The sequence below is a fragment of the Haliotis rufescens genome, unplaced genomic scaffold (assembly GCF_023055435.1).
Source record: "Haliotis rufescens isolate VD_foot unplaced genomic scaffold, xgHalRufe1.0.p SCAF_8, whole genome shotgun sequence".
NCBI lineage: Eukaryota > Metazoa > Mollusca > Gastropoda > Lepetellida > Haliotidae > Haliotis > Haliotis rufescens.
Genome location: NW_025964372.1, coordinates 50,853,496 through 50,871,538, shown reverse-complemented (window position 1 = coordinate 50,871,538; position 18,043 = coordinate 50,853,496). Strand labels below are relative to the sequence as shown.

The following is an 18,043-nucleotide window of genomic DNA, read 5'->3' as shown; positions in this document are numbered from 1 at the left end:
TGGTAATGTGGCTGTTAACCTTCTAGCGCCTCACAGGCAGCTTGGGTTGTATACTCCCCAGGGAGCTGAGAATTAAAATCGAGTGCACACTGATCCATTGACCGGGGAAATAATAGTGTAGCGCTATGAGCATCTACTTGCACTTATCATAATTATTATTACTTAAACACAGACTTAAATTACTACAGACGTAGCGTTACGTTCGGTTTGTGAAAGTTTACTATAAACGTATATCCTCGGGAACCTCGGGTTGGACGTGTGTCCGTGTTTTCTTTCACAAGAAAAAATAATTCGATAGTATCATTTTTCATTTCATAAAAGCCCCAGATCAATTACTCAGGTTAACTATGATTATTCGATTCTTTTCATACCGGTTCATGTATCAAAACCCGGATCAGTTTCCTACATGGCTGAACATTTCCTCCGTGACGCTGTAATGAACGCCCAGTTTGCAGTAACATATTTTAATATGTTTAAAATTGTGTCGGTGACGGTATTGGCAATATGTCAGAGGGTGTAACCAAGCAAGTATAACGTGGCCATTCTACTGTATCCCAAGCTCACAATTTGTCATCGTGAATATATATCTTTCACCATGTTGTCACAGCTGGGGGACGAGGCTGATGATGAGGATGATTTTTAGGAATGATGAACAAATATTAACGCGATGCACTACAGCACTTACGCTTGTCCGCCAGTCAGACTGACGTCCCTTGTTACACTGATAACTGCCTATTGTTACACACAGATAACACACAGATAACACACAGATAACACACAGATAACCATACTTGCCTGTTGTACAACAGAATACTGTTAGTGTTATCATCCCCACCGCCGTCATTGCCACCAGGGGGCGGGGCACCCTGCGCGTGCAGAGGAACAGGCAACGAACAGCTGTCATTGTGTCGCGTTACGTTTCAGCAGGATTCGTGTTGATCAGCCTTGGAAAGCTTTGAACAATCTTGATATAAACCGGGCTTTCGTTTAAAGTCTTGACATAAATAGGCTTTGGGTTGAGAAGTCGATTTAAACAGGGTTTGAGCTGACCAAATTGCATTGGGTAGTCTTAATTCACAAGAACACAGAATTGACATTGCCCAGTCTTAATTTACATGAACACAGAATTGACATTGCCCAGTCTTAATTTACATGAACATAGAATTGACATTGCCCAGTCTTATTTTACATGAACATAGAATTGACGTTGACTAACTTGCATTGGGTAGTCTTAATTTACATGAGCACAGAATTGACGTTGCAAAGTCTTAATTTACACGAACATAGAATTGACGTTGACCGACTTGCAAAGGGTAGTCATCATTTACAGATTTAAAAGGGTTGCTTTGAGCATTCGTGAATCCCAGGTGATTTGCGTTGTTCCGTCTTGGATTACACAGTACTTCCTGTGATCAGTCTTGATCAATGTTGAAACTTTTGCCAGGCTGCGATGGTCATCCAGTTCTATTTCCGCTCCGCGACGGTAGGGTCCCCCTCCCGTGTATCAGGCTGACTGACAACCTGCGCCGACGACATGACTATATTAACCGACTGAAGTACTTGTCTCGAAGTTACCTGTACATATATATCCATGCTACTCGCTATATCTGAAATGATACCCCTGTCTCGAAGTTACCTGTTTATATTATCTATCCATGCTACTCGCTATATCTAAAATGATATCCCTATCTCGAAGTTACCTGTTTATATTATCTATCCATGCTACTCGCTGTATCTCAAATGATATCCCTGTCTCGAAGTTACCTGTTTATATTATCTATCCACGCTACTCGCTGTATCTGAAATGATACCCCTGTCTTGAAGGTACCTGTTTATATTATCTATCCATGCTACTCGCTATATCTAAAATGATATCCCTATCTCGAAGTTACCTGTTTATATTATCTATCCATGCTACTCGCTGTATCTCAAATGATATCCCTGTCTCGAAGTTACCTGTTTATATTATCTATCCATGCTACTCGCTATATCTGAAATGATACCCCTGTCTCGAAGGTACCTGTTTATATTATCTATCCATGCTACTCGCTATATCTAAAATGATACCCCTGTCTCGAAGTTACCTGTTTATATTATCTATCCATGCTACTCGCTATATCTGAAATGATACCCCTGTCTCGAAGGTACCTGTTTATATTATCTATCCATGCTACTCGCTATATCTGAAATGATACCCCCGTCTCGAAGTTACCTGTTTATATTATCTATCCATGCTACTCGCTGTATCTCAAATGATATCCCTGTCTCGAAGTTACCTGTTTATATTATCTATCCATGCTACTCGCTATATCTGAAATGATACCCCTGTCTCGAAGTTACCTGTTTATATTATCTATCCATGCTACTCGCTATATCTGAAATGATATCCCTGTCTCGAAGTTACCTGTTTATATTATCTATCCATGCTACTCGCTATATCTGAAATGATACCCCTGTCTCGAAGTTACCTGTTTATATTATCTATCCATGCTACTCGCTATATCTGAAATGATACCCCTGTCTCGAAGTTACCTGTTTATATTATCTATCCATGCTACTCGCTATATCTGAAATGATATCCCTGTCTCGAAGTTACCTGTTTATATTATCTATCCATGCTACTCGCTATATCTGAAATGATACCCCTGTCTCGAAGGTACCTGTTTATATTATCTATCCATGCTACTCGCTATATCTAAAATGATACCCCTGTCTCGAAGTTACCTGTTTATATTATCTATCCATGCTACTCGCTATATCTGAAATGATATCCCTGTCTCGAAGTTACCTGTTTATATTTTGTATCTATGCTACTTGCTATATCTGCAATGATATCCCTGTCTCGAGGTTACCTGTACCTGTACATGTTGAATGTCAATGCTGCTCATATATATGTGTATTTCTTTTTACCCTTTGTCGTTCCTTGATCAACTTTCTGTTTATAATCAAATAACAATTTCCAACTTGGTTGTTCATGAAAATCAGATTAGATTGTCCCATTCACAAACACGTGAACACGATTAACAATTAATTGGTTAAATATGTTTATTCTGAACCTGGCGACAACAGCGGTAGTGACTGTATATAAATATTTGATCAATCCGAACTGACACTAACGATATCCCTGTTTATCTGCATCATTAATATATAAAGGTAGATAATTTGAAACTGGGTTTATTACAATGCCCTCATTCATCTGATGAATGGGTAAGAAGTAACTCTGAAACGTTGTTACTGCATCCATGAACGCAAAACACATATTGTAGACAATTCTTATGACTAAATAAGTAAACAATAATAACTTAGACTGCTTATTTAACCTTAACACGAAAAACGAAGACAACGATATGTGATCAGTGATATTGTTCAGCGCAGTAATGTAACGCAAACCCCGCCCACTCTGTTATCAGCCAATCAGCAAAGAGTAGTCTTATGTTTATAAACGCGAACATACTTGGTCAGCCAATCAAACGACATGGAGTCATATATTGCCTACGACTCCTTAATTAGGATTCCCAACTCTAGCCTGAACATAAAGTTGGACGTAAATTTGAACAGAGGCTCTTGAATTAGGTGAGGTGAAATTGGATTTAACGTCACGTCTAAGATTATTGCACTTATACAGCGACGTGCATGCACGTGTATGTGGCTGCTTGAACTAGTCCGGACTGATGCCGATTTATAGTGCTAGCCCACTGAGATACCATGCCGCAGTTTAACATGAATACCCCACTCAGACACAGTATACTGACTCCGAGCCGACCAGTCCTTGTTTTAGCCCCTTAATGCCGAGCGCCAGACAGGGTAACAACAAGTACCATCTTTAAACGTCTTTTGGTATGACGCGGCCCGGGATCGAATCACGGACATTCCGCTCTCCGGGCGGACGCTCTACCACTAGACCACGGAGGCGGTCTCTAGAATTGAATTAAATAGGAGGCCAAGTTCAACTGTCTGCCAAATCGGCCATTGCTTATGACGTCATGGATTAGATTTGCTTCCGGGAGACAGTTATCAATCAGTTCCAATGCAATTCAGTTTGCTTTAAATCATAAAACATAGGGGGGCACGGGTGGCCCAGTCGTCTAAGGCGCCGCGATTCGCTGTGCAGAGTTGCGTCCCTTGGGCACGCCAGAAACCTATGATTGTGGGTTCGAATCCCGGTTCGCCCCGATTATGTTTCTAGGTTTGTCAGCACCATACCCGTGCTCGTGGGTTTCACCGAAGTGGTAAACGTCTGAGACCTGCATCACTTCGGGCTTTCCTCCCACATTAAGCTGACACGCCGCGATATAACTGGAATACTGTTAAAAGCGGCGTTAAAACCCAACTCACTCACTCACTCACCATAAAACATAGGCTGGGTTCTCGACTGGTCATTATCGAGATCAAACGTCACTTGATGCTATAAAGATGGCTGCTTTTAGTAAAGGTGATAGATATTGACGGATTTAAACCATTTTCATTGATAGATAACTAATTCATTTCTCACACACCTGTGGATGAGAAACCCAATTGAGCTAACTGGTTTCAAACATATGTGTGAGATTCGAGGCAGTATGGTTGTAGGGACCGACCATTTGATATTCTGGGTGGGGACAGGGAGTTTGCATCGAGATAAGATATTTTTTCAGCTTCAGCTGCAAAACCAGATTTTTTTATTTAAATCTATGAGCCGGAATTTCGAAAAACACCTTGCAACAATGTAATTTGGGTGGAAGGCGATTATTATTCTTAGGAATTTTCAGTGACAAATTACTTTTTTGATAAAATCCCAGCGGCCCCCTATGCATATTAAATGGTCGGTCGGAGAGATAGGCAATTGTTCTTTGATTATTATCATTGCCTTGATAATCGACAGATATGGCTGACACATTGCGTGTGAGTGGTAGGTATTCAACCGGAACACGTGACTGATCCGTTGTACATTAATATTGTCTATTCATGTGCCGCTGCAATCGCGACAACAGGCAACTTATGCGCGCAAATTCGATGTTAAAATAGTTCGATATTGGAGTATGTAAAAACCGAAAACTGCATTCGTGCTCGTCATATACCATCGAGCACCTTCGCATTCCAACGTTAGTCACATTTTGAAGTGTCGAACAGCTGCTGTAAAATAAATGGTCTATGACAACCAATCGTTCAGTCATCTCTTTTTGCCAACAGGACCAAATATCACACGATACATCTCGCCTACCACGGACCCCCGGGTCTGAAAATGTAACGATGTTCAACTTAACAGTTTTCGTTCAAAAACAGGTCAAATAGTCAATTCCCTTCCCCTGATCTACCCACCCGAACCAAGCGTAAAAGAGACAAGCAAAATCGCCTCATCTGTGTTATATTTAGATCTATGTTTACAGATTCAGAGTGATAACAACTTCTCTACAAGACTGCATGCCAATAGGGATGACTTCAACTGTCCAACCGTCAACTTTCCCTTCATGTCGAGATACCGGGGTAGAATAGGTCTTCAGCAACCCATGCTTGTCGTAAAAGACGACTAACGGGATCGGGTGGTCAGGCTCGCTGACTTGGTTGATACATGTCATCGATCCCAATTGCGTGGATCGATGCTCATGATATCAGTCACTGGATTGTCTGGTCCAGACTTGATTATTTACCAACCGCCGTCATATAGCTGAAATATTGCTGAGTGCGGCGTAAAACAACCAACCAACCTTGCCTTCATGTCAAGCAAGAGTCCAGCAGCTCCAGGCTGTTGTGTCCACGTTTCACACCTTTTGAAGTTAATCGGGCATACACTTTCCACAATGTCAAGGGGAGTCAGCGACCGTTGTTTAGAAGTTGTTACAGGGATATTCAGGGTTACAAGAGTCAAGGAGGCGGTCGGGCAGCCTAGTGGTTAAAGCGTTCGCTCGTCACGCCGAAGACCCGGGTTCGAATCCCGACATGGGTACAATGTGTGAAGCCCATTTCTGGTGTCCCCCGCCGTGATATTGCTGGAATGTTGCTAAAAGCGGCGTAAAACCATACTCAGTCAGTCAGTGATCCGACCGATGTCCGACTGGACGCACCAAGAAGTACAAAATCTTGCGTCCAACGACTTTCTCCTCTTCTGAACACTCCTTCTGTTTGACTTCGCACGCCGAGGGATCCCCGGTGTTGCGAGGCTCAGGTTTCAAACGGCGAGAAAATATAAACTTGGAGGTATCATGAAAAACAAGGCCCATCATGCGAACTTGTCCGTTGACAGACGTATGTCTTACCAACCATAGTGCGCGTTATATCATGCGTCAAACACTCAGCGACAACATCGCACCTGCACGTTGTGGGAGTGCCAGGACACAAGAAATTAGCCAGATCCTCGTGTCACGCGCCATGCCTGTGGCATCCTCGGCACGTACATGCGCACTTCCGTCCTTGACCTGGACCTAAGTCACGTGCAAACAACACTCTGAGTCAAGCACAGTTGGAATGAAAACTATTTCTAAGTTGTTGGCACTGTGTCTTCTGGTCCGATCCATGGTGTTGTTTTTTAAAATTAGCATTGATTCGGGTGACGCTCATTTTCGCAATGACCTCACAACGTGTTCGGCCCAAGTCAAACGTTGACATAGTTCACGTATGAGCGATTCGGCTTCGGATGAAAAACAGGCATAAATAGCAATGTCGTTGAAACACTGTTTCTTGAATGTTGCTGTTGTTATCTTGTCTTGTCCCTGTTTGTGCTTATTCAAACATGTCGGCTCCACGATGACCCGCTCGTTTCATATCGACTGAATTGTGTCGATTGAATTTCAAAGTGTTAAAATCCTAGAAGTATTTTAAAAATATGTTTAAGTATATAAACTTATACATATGAAAATTAAATGTTGAGAAAACAGTAATTGTACTCCTAAACGTTAAGTCGTTATTTCAAAACCTTAATCCATGGTATTTTTTTTCTGCGTGCAAGGATTTTCTTAAATGTGTTATACGGTCGACATTTGCTTTACCGAACACTTGTATTACTACGAATATATCTTCTTATACAGAGAACGCAATCTGATGTTTGTAGGGCGTTATCAAAACTTTGAAAGCGATGGATAATAAATTATGGTCCCACATGGAATCAGTTTTCTTTGTCCCCTGCTTAAGCTCGGGAGAGGCAAAATCATTCCACGATGTATATAAAGGGCTATATCTATATATATATATATATATATAACGCCATTCATATATCATAGTCATTTACGCTGAAGAGCTGTCATGAGACAGTGAAAGTACTATGTCTGAAACTGATATACAGATATATCTTTTGGTATGACGCGACCAGGGGATCAAACCACCGACCTGTCTCCGGACACCCTGTCCACTAGACCACGGAGGTGGTTCTGGATGAAGGAGGTTTCACCGTCTACTCCTCTTTCAGATGAAGATGAATCCCTTGCCCCCTTTGTTTGCGGCATGCTTCCTGGTGGGAGCTGTCGGGCCCTCGTGAGCCTCTGGACATTGGGTAACGCTGGTGATTGCATCCACGAGTCGGTGGGATTCCGGATGGGGGTACACGGCTTCAAGAAGTTAGCTGTTCAGGTAAGTTGCAGACACTGTCATCTGTCAAAGGGATGACCTTCTGATATCTATATACCTTAATTGAGTCAGTGCGTAAGCTGGAATGACGCCGCTTTGAACAAAAGATTTATCGCGGCGTGTTAGTTCTACGTGGGAGTTAAGCCGGAAGTGATGCGGGTGTAAGACGTTTACAACCGGAAGTGATGCGGGTGTAAGACGTTTAGAACCATGATGAAACCCGCTACAATCACTTCAGTTTCAACGTTTTCCAATAATAATTGATCACATGTCTTCGCAGAAGTAATACATATACAATGTACCCAAACAATTTCATGCCAGATACAAAAAGTATACAAATATTTTGACCCAAGCGCTTTTGGACATATCCGGTATAGATGCCCATGCGTAAGGTCCTTACTTACGAAATTGAGTTTGATTTTGCCGATAAAATACAACAAACTGATTTGCTTATGTTAATTTTGGCAAGAGCAATTTTACCTCACGAATAAGCTTCACTTAGTCCGCTATTTGTTTACATTCGACACCGAGAACCAATGAATGCTATGTTCAGTGTCATCCAATCGCAGCCTACATGGAATCGGCCATTGCCTGCCCTTGTGTAGGTAGCACGGAGCCGTGTCAATGGTAATCCTTTCTAACCTATTCACTCTTATCACAGTTGCACTGGAACAATCCCGAAAAGAGAAGTGACTATTTCGACCAATCAGGAATGACGATCTACTTCACCCCGGTCCTGCGAGCTTATGATGCAGGTATCCTGACAACTGGTCAAGAGAGCCTGCTGATCCCACCTGGAGAGCCTAGTGTGAAGACCATGGCCAGAACCCCCGGCGCATGTACCACCCGTTCCTTCACAGGGACAATCTATGTAACAGAAGCTGCTAACCACATGCATTACCTAGGTATGTGCAGTATTCAACATTTGCTTTTATAAAAATGACAATAAGGCCCTTCACATTTTCTTAGTCTGTCTCACAGACCCTGACACAAATATATCAAATACAGCCCATGCAAATCTATAATGTTTGAAGAGAATCTCTGGGCGCCTTGTTATTTAATTCTTATTAAGATAATTTTACAACTGTTTTTATCTGTACGATATGTTCATGTCAGTCAGCAGAGTCACGGGGTGAGGGTGGGGATATCGGTGAGAATATTCAGTAATGTAGTGTTAGGGGGGTGAGGGTGGGGAAATCGGTGAGAATATTCAGCCATGTAGTGTTAGGGGGGTGAGGGTGGGGATATCGGTGAGAATATTCAGCAATGTAGTGTTAGGGGCTGAGGGTGGAATATCGGTGAGAATATTCAGCAATGTAGTGTTAGGGGCTGAGGGTGGGAATATCGGTGAGGGTGGGAATATCGGTGAGACTATTCAGCAATGTAGTGTTAGGGGTTGAGGGTTTGAATATCGGTGAGAATATTCAGCAATGTAGTGTTAGGGGACGAGAGTGGGAATATTCAGCAATGTAGTGTTATGGGACGAGGGTGGGAATATCGGTTAGAATATTCAGGAATGTAGTGTTAGGGGGTTGAGGGTGGGAATATCGGTTAGAATATTCAGCAATGTAGTGTTAGGGGATGAGGGTGGGAATATCGGTGAGAATATTCAGCAATGTAGTATTAGGGGTTGAGGTAGGGAATATCGGTTAGAATATTCAGCAATGTAGTGTTAGGGGTTGAGGGTGGGAATATCGGTGAGAATATTCAGCAATGTAGTGTTAGGGGTTGAGGGTGGGAATATCGGTGAGAATATTCAGCAATGTAGTATTAGGGGTTGAGGGTGGGAATATCGGTTAGAATATTCAGCAATGTAGTGTTAGGGGTTGAGGGTGGGAATATCGGTGAGAATATTCAGTAATGTAGTGTTAGGGGTTGAGGGTGGGAATATCGGTGAGAATATTCAGCAATGTAGTATTAGGGGTTGAGGGTGGGAATATCGGTGAGAATATTCAGCAATGTAGTGTTAGGGGCTGAGGGTGGAATATCGGTGAGAATATTCAGCAATGTAGTGTTAGGGGATGAGGGTGGGAATATCGGTGAGGGTGGGAATATCGGTGAGACTATTCAGCAATGTAGTGTTAGGGGTTGAGGGTTTGAATATCGGTGAGAATATTCAGCAATGTAGTGTTAGGGGACGAGAGTGGGAATATTCAGCAATGTAGTGTTATGGGACGAGGGTGGGAATATCGGTTAGAATATTCAGGAATGTAGTGTTAGGGGGTTGAGGGTGGGAATATCGGTTAGAATATTCAGCAATGTAGTGTTAGGGGATGAGGGTGGGAATATCGGTGAGAATATTCAGCAATGTAGTATTAGGGGTTGAGGTAGGGAATATCGGTTAGAATATTCAGCAATGTAGTGTTAGGGGATGAGGGTGGGAATATCGGTGAGAATATTCAGCAATGTAGTATTAGGGGTTGAGGGAGGGAATATCGGTTAGAATATTCAGCAATGTAGTGTTAGGGGTTGAGGGTGGGAATATCGGTGAGAATATTCAGTAATGTAGTGTTAGGGGTTGAGGGTGGGAATATCGGTGAGAATATTCAGCAATGTAGTATTAGGGGTTGAGGGTGGGAATATCGGTGAGAATATTCAGCAATGTAGTGTTACGGGTTGAGGGTGGGAATATCGGTGAGAATATTCAGCAATGTAGTATTAGGGGTTGAGGGTTGGAATATCGGTTAGAATATTCAGCAATGTAGTATTAGGGGTTGAGGGTGGGAATATCGGTGAGAATATTCAGTGATGTAGTGTTAGGGGTTGAGGGTGGGAATATTGGTGAGAATATTCAGCAATGTAGTGTTAGGGGTTGAGGGTGGGAATATCGGTGAGAATATTCAGTAATGTAGTGTTAGGGGTTGAGGGTGGGAATATCGGTGAGAATATTCAGTAATGTAGTGTTAGGGGTTGAGGGTGGGAATATCGATGAGAATATTCAGCAATGTAGTATTAGGGGTTGAGGGTGGGAATATCGGTGAGAATATTCAGTAATGTAGTGTTAGGGGTTGAGGGTGGGAATATCGGTGAGAATATTCAGCAATGTAGTATTAGGGGTTGAGGGTGGGAATATCGGTGAGAATATTCAGTAATGTAGTGTTAGGGGTTGAGGGTGGGAATATCGGTGAGAATATTCAGCAATGTAGTGTTAGGGGTTGAGGGTGGGAATATCGGTGAGAATATTCAGCAATGTAGTGTTAGGGGATGAGGGTGGGAATATCAGTGAGAATATTCAGCAATGTAGTGTTAGGGGTTGAGGGTGGGAATATCGGTGAGAATATTCAGTAATGTAGTGTTAGGGGATGAGGGTGGGATACAGATAACGTTAAGAACAATAACGTTGCATCTACAATATTTCAGCAATGTTGTCCATATTGGTTTGATCAAAGTGGTAAACGTCTTATGACCTGCATCACTTCTGGCTGTCCTCCAGCATCAAGCTGACATATCATGGAAGCTGTGATAAATAAAATATACTGTTTAAAGCCCCGTAAACATACTCACTCATGTGATAATTTGTCACTCGACAGGTGTCTCCCAATCTCTGGAGCTCTACAGGAATGGCGTCAAAGTCCGAGATCTTGCACGTGACCGTAAATATAACTATGACAACCCCCTGACCCACAAGTAAGTGATCACACGTGTGAATAGTAATTTAACTCTTTTAGAAAATCTTCATAATAAGTTAACACTGTTAAACTTGTACAGTGTCCAGTGAATTCGTTCGGTTTGAGAAATATCCGGACTAACGAAACATTGTCTTAGAGGAATATCATTTGTATTTCTATGTTGAAATTCTTAACAAACGCGTCCAGAACTAGAGGTATGAGAACGTCCTGAACATCGTTGTATGTTATGTGCGTGCGTGCGTGTGTGCGTGCGCGCGTGTTTATGTGGCTGCGTGTACAAGTTAAGATGTATACCAATATATCTATATATATAGCATGCATAGAGGTTATCACTCGAGTGTGTTTTGGAATGGTAAATATCCTGTATTAGGAATAAACATTGTATTTAGCCAAAACACAGAAACGTCATAACCTCTTAATCATATAATTTCATTGTTAAATTCTGTCCTCGATAAACCTGTTTTATCTCTCGCAAACAATACCTAAACATTGCAAGGTTTCCTGGATTGTGCGCATTAATATATCTTACGTCAGCAGGTCAGTGATTCGTCAGACGGACAGTGACTATATTCAATATAGTGCCAACTATCATCTGTTTCTATGTGGCGTAACTACATATAGAATAATAATTGCTTACACATAGAGATTCTACTTGCCTTTCGCGGAGCTCCATCGGTTCGCCCGCCAGTGTCAGTGCCCTGCCCTTCCCACACAAGCTCTTACGCTGTTCAACGTCTCTTCAGGTGTTTTGAAAACTTCCACTTACCATGCAGTCCAAACGATATCCCCTGTGGGGGTCAGTTTTGGATGATAAACATATATATATAAAATACAAAAAATACAAAAGTCCATAGATTATATATATATATATATATATATATATATATATATATATATATATATATATATATATATATATATATATATATATATATATATGTCATCTTTTTTATATATATGGCGATAATTGAGAAAGAAGGGAATTAAAGTTTCAGGAATGGGATTTCCATGAATCTATAAACTACGTTAAAAGGATGCAAAATGCAAAGCTTATTCACCCAAAACCCCAGGTAGTTTGATTTTCATGACATTTATAATTTGTGAAGACATAAGCAAAATTGTATTTACTGTTTAACGTTTAAAACCCTAAAATCAGTGATACAAATTGTGACTTAATAGTCTAGAACAGGCAAAGTCAAACTGTATTAATATTACTAACCAGCTGAACAAAGCGTGACGTCATAATGACAGTGCCTTCATGCAACATCGATAATTCGCTAGGAGTTCTTGAGTTCTCTAATATTCTTTGGATTTTACATCAGCAGGGTAATCAGAATTCGTGTTTAATACATCCATCACTAAAGCGTAATATGCATGTCTCCATAGGTCATATTATTTTATCTTCACATGTGTCAGTATAATCATATTTCAAATTTGTTCTCTTTTCTGAAAGTAATTAATTGACAAGTAAAATTTACTGCAGGTGGATAAAGTATAGTGTTTTAAATGTAACAAACGAACTGCATGTACGTTTTCAGTAAATATATACATTTAACTAGTTTACATTGTAACGAAACTATTTGTAAACCATTAGATGCCAAATGTATAATTTTAAAAGTAAATTTAACAACGAAACTAATGTCCCTACAGTTATACGTACCTTCTGATTTAAAGTTAAGTTCCAATTACAGTTAATATCTGAGTGAAAATATATACATTTTGATTATTATATGAAATAATTTACCACAGCACATTTTGAAATTTACCCAGTTCTTAACACATCTTTTAAGAACGGTTCCGCGTAATAAGTAATTTTGTTAATTTGAGTCTGTATATCTTCATATTGTAACTCAAATTATGATGTAAAACGTTTTGTACTTTAGGTCACGTGGCCTTTAATGAAAATAAACCTGTCTGTCTGTTTGTCTGTTATCTGAAGTTAAGTTCCTACTCTGGTAAATATCTGAATCAAAATATATACGTTTTGCTTAATATGACGCAATATACCTTTTATACAAGATACATTTGAAACTTTACAACAACGAATGAAACATCAAGTGATATTTTAGAATAATTTTGTCCATAATGTTACATTAATGTGTCCCCACTGTTACACCCACTAAGTTTCAAAAGATAGTCACTACAGTGAACACTGATGTCAAATAATGTGACTGCTGGATATGATATAAAAGTGTGAGTGAGTTAGTTAGTTGGGTTTAACGCCGCTTTTAACATTATTCCAGTTATATCGCGGCGTGTCAGCTTAATGTGGGAGGAAAACCCGAAGTGATGCAGGTCTCAAACGTTAACCACTTCGGTGAAACCCACGAGCACGGGTATGGTGCTGACAAACCTAGAAACATAATCGGGGCGAACCGGAATTCGAACCCACAATCATAGGTTTCTGGCGTGCCCAAGGGACGCAACTCTGCCCAGCGAATCGCGGCGCCTTAGACGACTGGGCCACCCGTGCCCCCCCTGATATAAAAGACTATTCCTTTGAGTTGTTGGTTTTTAAAGGTTCAAATTTCAAGATAAACAAATATCAAATTTTGAAAGTAATATAACCTCATCATCCACGTTTGTCCCTACTGTTACACTGCAATTAAATAAAAGAACCTTTCAACAATGAGAAAATGGATTCACCATCTATCTATCCATCAATATATTAATGTAGTGAGTGAGTGAGTATGGTTTTACGCCGCTTTGAGCAATATTCCAGCAATATCACGGCGGGGGACACCAGAAATGGGCTTCACACATTGTACCCATGTCGGGAATCGAACCCGGGTCTTCGGCGTGACGAGCGAACCCTTTAACCACTAGGCTACCCGACCGCCCCTATATTAATGTACATTACAAACATCCTCAATTAAACATGAAAACACAAACACTGTTACTGTTGTCCATACAGTTGCATAATGTCTCCCGACTGTTGTCCCACATATACTCACTGTTATGCAACAGTAGAGACATAACAGTTAAGACCAAATATACCAATTAATTTTTGCTCCCCAATGGCTGTTTATTTCAAATTCCCTTTTAGTTAACCTTCTTTTTCATGCATTTTATGAGTGAGAATATATATAAATATGTTTTTGTTTTGATTTTTGACAATGTAACTGTAGGGACAATTATTATTATAAAGACTAAAGCTTGGACACGGGATGACTGTATTTCTGTGTTTTTCACTCTCTGTGTGGTTGGCTAGTCTTGGTTTGACCATGTAGCAGCTAGGACAATTACTTTTATACTTGCTCATAATTGCTTGGGGTTGGACACGTCATGGCCGTCTCTATTTTTCACTCTCTGTGTTTGGGGTTTTTCCCAAAGAGGCAGTAACCCCAGGACAGCCTTACGGAGACATTTTTGTTTTCTAATTAAAAAAAAACAGTTGGCAGTAAGAAGTAGGGACATCCGGGTTTGTGTCAAGACTGTTTGGGTTAGAAAATATGTTTTAAAAAAACAATTTTGATGCAAGATCTTGTTTTGAAATCTAAAGGATATTTCTACCATTAAGATTACATAATATTTAGAGAAAATATAATAAATAATCAAAATTTGGATTGAAAGTTTGAAGGTCAGGCTTGTGACAGACCAAAGCTGGTCTTCATGTGTCAAAAAATCTCTTTTAGTTTGGAATAATTCACCTCTATTTCCTAGTACATCTTAACATAGGTCGGAATGTAACATTTAAATGGAAAAAAATATTCACAGTAGATTTATATAAAGAATATTACTGTGTAACAAGAATTGTTACAATTTTCTAAAATGACTCAGCTACAGGCATCCGCTCTATCCACAATACGAATGAGGTTGTCTTTTATGTTTGTGCAAAATAAACCTACATATGTATACTGTGCAACCGCCCATTTAACTGCTGTTGATCTCAGAGCCGTAGTTAAAAGATGTCTGTTTCGGGCTTTCGTAGCATTATCTTGAACTTTACCTTCAACAAACATACTTTGGGTTAGCAAAAACGGCTTGAAACAAATGCTATCTTAAGTAAACGTCATTTTAGTTTCAAATTTAATGAAACATTCCACGTGTTTGTTGAAATGTGACACCAATGGATGTCACTGATAAGGTTGCCCCACGACACTATTTTCAAGTAATGTTTCAATGTTCATGTCCAGTGTTTTATCTTTCTTAACGGCTTTGATATTAAATTTGGAAGTCTAATAATAAAACCAAACAAATTCAAGCAGAGTATTCATTTCTGCATATTTGAGCTTCATCGCCTATTTTACAAATATCCAGCTGTCGTGCTCTGCTGCATTCAGCAGCATCAAACAAACACTGTGGATTGGTGTCCCATACTCTGTAGGTGTGCCGTCCAATGATCTAAGGAGCTGCAACTATATGCACAAAGTTGTTTCCCTTGGCTGTGTCAGGATTCGCAAGGGTTTCACTTATATGGTTAAAGTTCACTGCATGTTTGACTGTCCTACGGTGAGCTCACAAGCCGTGGTATAACTGAATACCGCTGAACCAAACTCATGCCTGTTCCCAATGCCTGTACGGTACAAGGCGATTTTATGCTAACATTCTTAAACAATTGTTGAAAAACAAAATAAGGAAAAGCAATCCTCTCTAAAACACAGGTCTAAAATGATGTTGTTCCGATAACCCGACCGACCCTAAAATAAGGTGTCGATCCTATGTGGTCACTTAGTCACTGTTGAAAGTTATAACTAGTATTGTTGATTCTCCATTTGATTCTCTCTTTACAAATTTTCATTTGGCTTAGAAAGCTATATCAAGGTAGTAAATGTTTCAAAATTCAGAGCTGCTCTTGCTCAGTTGAGATGCTCCTCCCATCGGCTGCGAATTGAGACCGGTCGATATATTAAGGAAATTATAGAACAGAGACTGTGTTTGATGTGTAACCAGAATTTTATTGAGGACGAATATCATTTTGTGCTTGTATGCAATGCTTATAATAATTTAAGAGCTGAATACATTCCTCCTAAATATTTTACAACCCCTTCTAAAATAAATTTAATGCTCTTATGTCATCCACTAACTCTAAAATCATACGAAATCTAGCAGTCTACGTTTACAAAGCTTTTCGACTTCGTTCATTACATACAGTCTAAATATTTATTTGTGTATATGCATGTATATGAATGTGTATGGATATGGATGTATATGTAAACTAGTGGTAATTCTTTTTTCTCCCTCTCTCTGTAAATACTTCTGTGTAATAGGCCTACGGCCTAACACTTTTTGTGAATAAACAATAAACAAGTCACTGTTGAAAGTTATAACTAGTATTGTTGATTGTCCATGTTTATGCACAGATTCAGGGAGCCCATTGAGATCCGACCTGGTGACGAGCTGAGGACGCATTGTGAGTTCGCATCCTCCAAGAAGTCTACGACAACGATGTTCGGTGATGCGACGTCCGACGAGATGTGCTACAGTTTCATCACCTACTACCCTCAACAGAACTCCACCAGACCATTCCTCACCAACTTCAAGAGTATTCCTAAATGCATGCTTGACATTGAGGACACGTACGAAGGTTGTGCTTGGAAGACGATTTTAACCGACCCCGAATTATTGCAACTTCAAGTCCTTGTGAACACCACTTGCAACTTGTTTGAGAAGTGTTCGCCGGCATGTTACAACGCCATTCAGACAACAAAGCAGCACAAATGTTTCCAGGGCGATATATGGAAATATAACATCTATACACTGTTAAGGATGAAGATCACGGTCACGTTTCTCATGAAGTTACGGTCGTGTGAGTGTGAAGACGTTGCACCCTCCTCAGCACCCCCTACAGCCCCCGACGCAGTCTCCAAGCCTGACAACAGCACCTGTGACTGGGCAGGCTTATATGTTCCATCGGTTGGAAACCCACTCGACACCATCTTCATCAACGTCACTGGCAGTTGTGCTGCTACGGGCGACTGTCTCCAGGAGTGCGTGCCTGCTGTCAGGGCTGCGAGGGAACATCCGTGCTTCCAGGGAGCGGAGTGGGAACACGGACGGCGCTACCTCTATGAAAGATCAAACTACAAGACTCTGGAGTTTCTCTTGGACTTTGAATCCTGTAATTGCGAGTTGGGGATCGCTGCTACACCTCCTACTACACCTGCTACTGAATCTGACACTGAACCTACAACAGGTGCAGTTTCATTTCAGTATAGTTATCATCACCTTGTTCTTATAACAATCATTTCCGTCTTCAGTGTTCTTGCTTCGTAAAGAGATACGCTTAACCAACCTGATAAACCTGTACCGAGAACCGGCGACTAAGCAAATGAGGTCATCTATCAAAAACTCTTTTCATAAGCTCTATACATCGATGGCATGCCTACTGGCTTGAAAATACTATTTCATGACGTTCCCCAATTTTTTTAAAGGTTGGTAGTTTTTGTAAACAAGCGTGGCTTCACATAACTTGGCACTATATATATACATGCATGTTATTCCTTTGTTGTTTCTTAGTTGTCTTTGTGAATGAATTTTCACATCGTGTTTTATATATAACTGTAACGTTGTAACTACCCACTTGTCAACAGCTACTGTAACTGCAGTTTGTACTCCTACTTCTACTGTTACTGTAACTGATTCCATTCCTCCTCCTACAACTATAACTACTATTGCTACACCTACCACCACCACCACTACTACTACTACTACTACTACTACATACTACAACTACTACTACTACTGCTGCTACTACTACTACCACACCTACTACTACAACGACTACTACTACTACAACTACTACTACTACATACTACTACTACCACCACTACTACTACTAGTAGTACTACTACTACCACTACTACTACTACTACTACAACTACTACTACCACCACCACTACTACTACTACTACTACAACGACTAACACTACTACTAC

At 40.5% G+C, this 18,043-nt stretch overlaps 1 protein-coding gene across 1 annotated transcript in view; it reads left to right on the top strand.

Annotated features, from left to right (window-relative positions):
- The window catches only part of LOC124124508, a 78,611-nt gene extending 60,782 nt beyond the window's left edge, over window positions 1-17,829 (top strand). The window contains exons 6-9 of the mRNA XM_048389683.1: window positions 7,379-7,539; window positions 8,198-8,441; window positions 11,067-11,163; window positions 16,469-17,829. Of these exons, the coding sequence (XP_048245640.1) occupies window positions 7,379-7,539; window positions 8,198-8,441; window positions 11,067-11,163; window positions 16,469-17,381 (1,415 nt within the window). The 3' untranslated portion in view covers window positions 17,382-17,829. The remainder of the gene's footprint in view (window positions 1-7,378; window positions 7,540-8,197; window positions 8,442-11,066; window positions 11,164-16,468) is intronic.
- Window positions 17,830-18,043: the final 214 nt, after the last annotated feature.